The sequence below is a fragment of the Peromyscus leucopus genome, chromosome 20 (genome assembly GCF_004664715.2).
Source record: "Peromyscus leucopus breed LL Stock chromosome 20, UCI_PerLeu_2.1, whole genome shotgun sequence".
NCBI classification, from domain to species: domain Eukaryota; kingdom Metazoa; phylum Chordata; class Mammalia; order Rodentia; family Cricetidae; genus Peromyscus; species Peromyscus leucopus.
Genome location: NC_051080.1, coordinates 15245838 through 15252867, shown reverse-complemented (window position 1 = coordinate 15252867; position 7030 = coordinate 15245838). Strand labels below are relative to the sequence as shown.

General features: G+C 57.7%; 1 protein-coding gene across 2 annotated transcripts; it reads right to left on the bottom strand.

The window, feature by feature from the left end:
• Window positions 1-94: 94 nt before the first annotated feature.
• Window positions 95-5978, bottom strand: Hdac10 (histone deacetylase 10). 2 transcript variants are annotated; one of them, XM_037197449.1, is made up of 20 exons: window positions 5090-5978; window positions 4883-5017; window positions 4616-4712; window positions 4296-4393; window positions 4087-4191; window positions 3858-3926; window positions 3589-3715; window positions 3293-3358; window positions 2998-3057; window positions 2831-2920; window positions 2578-2684; window positions 2437-2501; window positions 2108-2360; window positions 1925-2009; window positions 1500-1591; window positions 1328-1384; window positions 954-1032; window positions 608-790; window positions 474-509; window positions 95-267 (listed from the first exon to the last, which is right to left on the bottom strand). In XM_037197449.1, the coding sequence occupies exons 1-20, from the start codon at window positions 5146-5148 to the stop codon at window positions 205-207; spliced, it is 1926 nt and encodes a 641-aa protein (XP_037053344.1). In that variant the 5' UTR covers window positions 5149-5978; the 3' UTR covers window positions 95-204. The 2 variants fall into 2 exon arrangements, with proteins under 2 accessions (XP_037053344.1, XP_028724980.1); XM_028869147.2 differs by having other exon boundaries at window positions 350-509; window positions 5090-5977.
• Window positions 5979-7030: the final 1052 nt, after the last annotated feature.

Below are 7030 nucleotides of genomic sequence, written 5' to 3'. Positions count from 1 at the left end.
AGAGACGCGCCGGAATTACGTCACCAGAGGGGCGGGGCCGCAGCCTTTGGAACCTTTCGCTTGCTGAACTAGAACTCAGTAAGGGAAGCAGGGGTGGACTCGTTTAACCGATATTTATTGCTCTAGAGGTAGGATGCCTGGGCGGCAGATGGGACGTCGGTCTCCGGTCACGGTTCGCTGGGGCCCGAGTGCGCTCTTCTCCAACTAGACATCGCCCACCTTGACCGATTTTTCAGGCGACGGGGGAGCACGGTCCTGGTGGAGGAGCTGGAAAAGCACCATTAGCTCGCGCGGTGAAGCTGGCTCCCCGGAGCTCTAAAGCAGGGCCGCGCCTCCCCACGTGCCTCACCAGCCACCTGCAGCAACTTCCACCGAGGCGCCAGCTGAGCTTTTAGAAACATAAGGGCCTGGACCTCCTCTGGAGAGGCCATCAAGAAAGGGCCCAGACTGGGAGGTGCTTCTCCATGCAGTACCTGTGCCAGGGTCCTTGCAAGCTGGAGTATGGATTCCTGGCCCAGGGATTGAGGGGTTGGGGGAAGGAGGGCAGTGAGACAATGGTTTCTATCCACCTTCCACCCGTACAGCTTATCCACCTTACCCAGTTTACCTCTTCCACTACAGCTAGAATCCGGCCCCCTGCTGGGCCCCGAAGCACTGCGGCCAAGAGAGCAGCTTGGGCGTTCTGCAGGCCATGGGCAGGCCCGAGTGCCATCAACACCATGTCAGGCTGGAAGCCATAGGCCAGGGGCAGTACCAGACCCAAGATGCAGCTCAGAAACCCCCCAGTCGTCTGTGGGGACAGCAACAGAGCCTCACTCAGGTTCTCCTCTAGGGACACTGCTGCTGGCTCTGGTCACCACCCCCCAAATCTCAGGGACCCTAGATTGTGAGCAGGAACTCCAGAAAGACCAGGGGACAGTGAGAACCTGCCCAGCCACAGCGCAGCCACTCACCTGTGGCAGTGGAGTGTGGATATGGAACATGGACCCGATGCTTGCTTCCTTGCCCCGGATGTTCAGCCACAGAACTCTCCTTCCCAGGAGAGAGCACCATGGTCATGTGCACATGTCCATGAGACCCTTCCCTGAACTTAACCACAGAGTATAGATGGGAACTTGGGGCCCAGGCAGGGAGGGGGACGTGTGTGACTGCCAACCCAGTATGGCTCCGCTTTCTAGGGCACCCACTCTCAAACTGCACCCCTGGAAGGCCCCCATTCTGTACTGCAGGGTCCCCACCCAACAGTAACCCTGGATTCCCAGTTAAATGCATGCAGCCTGTTCATACACAGGCACAGCTGGGGAGATGTGCAAGCTGAGAATCATACCCATCATCTGCAAGGTCCAGGGGCCGATCCAGCTGTCCCAGGGCCACACAGAGCAGCCTAAGAAGTTGACCCACGATAGGCTGGGCTCACACTGCCATTCCAGAGCCCTCCCCATGCCATCAATGGGTATTCCCAGGTGCTTGGAGTCTCAAGTCAACCAAGCAAACTTTACCTCTGAGTTCCATGGGATAGGCATCGCTGAATGACCACATCTACAGTTGCCGCGGTGGCAGGGGCAGTTGTGGCAACTATTCCACTTCTTACCTATGGAATAAATAATAAGGCAGGGGAGTCTGGAGGCTGGCACACACCCCCTCTAAGGAGCTCTTTCAGGAGTCAGGGCCAACTCCCAAACCAGGTTTAACAAACCCATTTGTGCTTTGCTTTGGTTCTGTCCAAGTGGCTGCTACTGACTGACTTTCCCTGCACGACAAGATCAAATCACCCCCCTTCCTATAAGCAAGATGCTTAAAACTACACTTTAAATTGCCTGCTTTCTCTTTGCCCACGAGCATCTCCTAGACCCTGCACAAGCTAGCACGTCAGTCCGCTGTACATGCCACCACACTATCTTCAGCAGCTCCCCTGGCAACCTACCTGCCCATCCAGGATCTCATCTAAGAGACACAGAATCTTCCCCAATGCAGCAAGACCCTCATCCGGGAACCGGGACTTGTGTAGCCTATGATGGGCAGGCCAGTGGGACCCATGGAAACCAAATATGCATCAGTCACACAGGGGCAGGCATAGGCAGCCCCGTCCTCAGACTGCTCTCCTCACCTGGCCCAGGCTTCGGTTTCCTCCTTCAAGGCTGACCCTTCCTGATGGAGCACTCCGGGAGGTAAGGCCAGAGCAGCACCTGGCACAGTCAAGGCAACAGCTGTGCAGACCGGGGGCCTCGGGCGGAGGCACAGTCCATCCAGGAGGGGCCTCGGTGCATCTTCCGCTACTTCACGCGTGGAGCTCTCAGCAAGCAGAGGCGGAGACCTCCCTTCAGGGAGGTGGTTGCTGGGACTCAGAATTGGTGCCACATCTAAACGGTTCAGAGTCACAGTCACTGCGAAGGAGTCTAAGGTGGAGCCACCATCCCAGATCCAGGTCATACTGACTTTGTCGGAGGCTTGTCCAGTGAGGGGCCTGGGCTGTCTGCACACTCTGGATGGACTCCAGGGCACTATGGGGAGAAGGAGAGTTGTAAGCCTGACTCCTGCTTCAGTGTCCCCTCCCCACACACTCTCCAGTCTTCAAACCTCTGACACGGCACCATGACCCCAAGAAGGGGAGGTGTGGGGTCACCAAGCAGTGTCTGTACCATCATGCACACTGACTGTGCTAGGGACTCCAGGCAGTATCCACCCTAGGAAGAGTGTTGACACAGGACAGAGCAGGGACGTCACCATCGTGAGTGGCTACACCAGGCAGAACACCTAACCTTGACCGACCCTCCCATCTGGCCCCACGCCCTCCCCTGGCCTTTGAGCCCCCCCACTGCCCCACACTTACTTCTAACACGGCACAAATCCGGCCACCAGCCAGCACCTGCAGCAGCTGTGTGAGGTGGGCAAAGCACTCAGGTGTGGCCTGCATCTGCCCCTGAAGCACAGTGAGTCACGTATGATAGGGGCCTGGGCCCAGGACCCTCGATTACCCCAGCCAGGCCATGCTCTCACCTCGGGGTCCCCAATGGCAGAGTCAAATCCTGCTGAGACCAGCACCAGCTCAGGCTCAAACTGTAGGCAGAGTCCAGCGGAAGGGAGCAAAAGAGAGCCATGGCCCAGGTGAAGGGGAGGCCCCCATGCTGCCCGTTCACATATCGGACTTGCCGAGACACCTTCCCCGCTCCCCAGGGTTCATTCATACACTGGCCACTGGCGGAATGGCTCACAAATCTCCTCCCGCCTTCACAGTGGAACTCTTGGTAAGCCTAGGGTTGCCTGCCCTGGGGGACACCCACCACACAGTCACCTCAAAGGCCAACGGGAGCAGCACGTGCAAGAAGGCAGCCAAATAGTCAGCATCTCCCATCCCAACCTGCAGCAAGATCAAAGCGGGCATCAGAGGACCCCAGCCCCACGAATGAGGACTTCAGGGTCTTCACCCCGGAGGACCACAGCCCCACGAATGAGGACTTCAGGGTCTTCACCCCGGGGGACAGAACTCCGGGAGACCCTTGCAGGGTGCCCCAGGGGGGCATTCGCAAACCCAGAGCTGGGGGAGCAGGAGAGGTAGGGCTGGATGGATGGGGGAGGGGAGCTCGGTACCTGATTCCAGGGCAAATTGACAGTGAAGCCTTGGCCCCGCCCCTGCCCAACTGCGCACGCATCAGACTCTTGAAGGAATGGCCAGAAGCGCCCATGCTCATAGCGGTGCCAGGAAAAATAAAGGACACTGTAGACAATAGGCCAGGTCAGAAGCGAGGTCCCTCAGCAGCGCCACAGCTTCTCAGATAACCCTGACTCCGATAAACTTGAATTTTATCCCCCAAAAGACTGCGCTGCAGGGAAAGGCTTGTGTCCAGACCCCGGCTCACCTGGGGTCCTCATCGAAGATGTACTGGATGCCCTGGCCATGGTGGATATCCCAGTCGACAATAAGGATCCTAAATTCAAACAATGCTGGAGATCACCCGGCCACCTTTAGGCCAGGAGCCCATCCAGGGGTGGAGGGAGCAAGATGGGATCTCTCGGCCACCAGCTCTGCCTCTGCCTGTATAGTTTGTGTGCCCCAGGTCCTTGCAGTAGTACAACACCTGGACACACCTCTGCAACCCATACTTCTGCTTGGCATGCTTGACTGCTATAGCCACATTGTTGAACACACAGAATCCATTGGCAGCTGCCTTCTGACTGTGGTGTCCTGGAGGCCTGAGATGCAAAATTGGGGTACAGGGCATGTCAGTCACCCTGCCCCCTCACAGGGTCACACGCAGAGGCAGGCGGGTTGGAGTGGGGGGGGCGGCAGTTCTCACCTCACCAGGGCAAGCCCATTGTGCGCAGCGCCTGTGAGCACAGCGTCCACCAGCTGCAACGCGGCCCCCACAGCCAGCCGGGCACAGTGAAAAGTGTTCTGTGGGCCAGAGTGCAAGTTAGCCTGCTGCCTGACCTGCTTGTCCCAGGCTGCGGGTCTCCCACGGCTGAGCAAGACAGGGCTGGGACAAATGGCAAGCAAAACAGGACAGGGTATGGTCATAAGCTCGGATGAGAAGGCATTGGCAGGTGGGCAGTGTCTCGGGGTATGAATACACATAGGCGTAGGGACATAAATCGGGGTGTGTTTGCTGGCTCGCACCGGGTGGAAGTAGACAGCATCAAACTGCTTAGACAGTGCCCGGAGCTCCTCCTTGTCCAGGGTCTGGGTCCTCCGCACCAGGGCTACATATTCGGGGCTGCAGATCAGCAGGCAGGCCAGCAGCGGCACAGGAAGGAAAAGAGACGGAATTCCTGGTGGGAGCGCCCACCCAGTGCCCTTATGCCTTTGAGCCCACACCCCGGTAAAACTGAGGGGACGCTGTAGGGCTATAACAGGTTCAGGTCCCCAGACCCGTCATAGTCTGACCTGTGCACCAGGCCCAACTCTTCCTCCGACGCCTCACAAGCTGACAAACACAGGCACCTTTGTTCTAGGCCACGCTGCCGCAGGCCATCCAGGGCTGCAGTCAGGCGCTCCGGACACTCAATTTCGCACTCGGGGCTGGAGCAGACAAGGATTCTCAGTGTTCAGGGGTTCCCTCCCAGGCCCCTAATTCTGTCCAGACACACTTACTCATCCCAGAGCAGCCGGGTGGCTGTCATGTCCTCGTGGTACACAAGGGCTGTACCCATGGCCACACCGTGGTCACTTTGATCCACACTAGCGTAAGACGCCCTCTGCTGGCAGGTGACTGCACTGCCTAGTCCCACCTCACAGCCACGTACGTAAACAGCCCCTCGCTTGGGACAGAGCCGGGTAGCAGACGCTGGACCTGGGCAAGAGCGCACCACCCCAGGCCCAGGCCCAGATCCGGCCGGTAGTCACTAGCGAACCGGCGGGAAAGCGATCTAAGCCGGGTCCACAGTGTGGCTCCCACCGCCTAACTTCCTAACTTCCGGCTTCCTCCTTCACAGGCTCGGTCCCGCCCTCAAGCGAGATGAGGGTGGAGTAGACCAGGCGACAGCTCCCGGAGGGTTCGGCCAGCGTCTCTGATCTGATCTCTCGCTCCAGTGCTTCAGCTGCAGTGCCACCCCCAACAACGTGTGGCACGGAGCCTGCGACCAGTGTCCGCCGCCTGTGTCCCCCTTGAAATGGCTGGGAAGACGGGGCTGCTTGTCCTCAGGCGATCACAGCAGCCGCGGCTATGCGCCTTTCTTCCCCCAGCGTTCTCGAGCCTAACCTGCCGGTTCAGGGCTACAGGGTCAGACATGCCAACTGTCCATCATCACATCCAATATGCCTGCTCTTCCAGTGAAGGGTGGAAGGAAGGGAGGTGAGCAAGGTGTGGACGCATGCCAGCACAGGGGCTGGCCTGAGCTGGATCATGGCACAGGGCTTCAAAATGGGGTTGATAAAAAAAAGACCACAGGTGAGAAAGAGGCCACCAGCATGGTTGGAGGCCAGATCAGGAACGCTGAGGCACAGTGTGGGGCCAGAAAGGTCAGAGGGGGTTCTGAGCAAGGAAGGGGGATGCAGGGGATGGGAGCCTTGGGAAGAAGGAACTAATGTTGTGCATATATATACATATATTTTCCCCCCAGTAGCCCAGGCTTGTTTCCAGTTCTGAAGTCCTTTCCTCAGCCTCTTGAGTGCTGGGATCACAGAGGTGTCCCATCATGTTTCCTGAAGCAAGATGTCCCCAAGATGGGGAGAGGAGAGGGGAGGGCCAGACACACACACCCCCAGGACAATGAGGGGGAAGGGGGGCAAAGCTGCCACTGATATCCACGAAAGGGACACACAGGACTGTCACATGCAGAGGAAACCAAAGCGTCCTGGAGCAGTTAGGAGGTGCCAGAGTGCAGGCCCAGGTTTTGGTTGGTCCTAAGGCCTCTCCAGCTTCTAAAGACCAAAGACATAAGGCCGAGGCACTCCTCACACTCCTCACTGAGCGCCCTGGGTTATGTGTCTTGTGGGGCAGGGCGTGCAGTGAGCCACACCTCTGTAATAGGGTGAAGTATTCGAAGTCCTGGCCCACGGTTATCTCAAGGGGGATCAGGCAGAGGAGGACACGGTCATGGCATCTCCTCTAACCAGATTGGCCTGGGCAAAGTGTATTTGCCCAGAACTCCTTGCCAAAAGGAATGCAAGGCCCCACCCTGATGTCCTGCTTTGGTGTACCTGTTCTTAGGACATGGGGAAGAACATGGACCATCTAACTAGGCAGCTAGGGTCTAATGGCCTGCAGATGACGGTATAGGTTCAGGGAAGCTGCCAGGGTGATGCCAGTAGAGGTAAGTTGTTGGTCAGAGAACAGAACCCACCTTTCTGGGTCTTGGGGAGCCTCTAAGACCAGAAGTAACCTTCCTCTCTAGAAGCTTTGACCATAAGGAGACAAATGCTGCTATCTCAGAAAGAAGGAAGCATCTGTCCCGGTCTGAACATCCTCGTCCCCATTATCTGCCCTGCATCAGGCTCCATAGACACCTTGCTCAGACCCTAAGCCTTAATTAGAGTCCAATCAGTCAAGAAGGGAGGGGGCCAAGCCCTAATGTAGTAGCTTGAGGACCACTG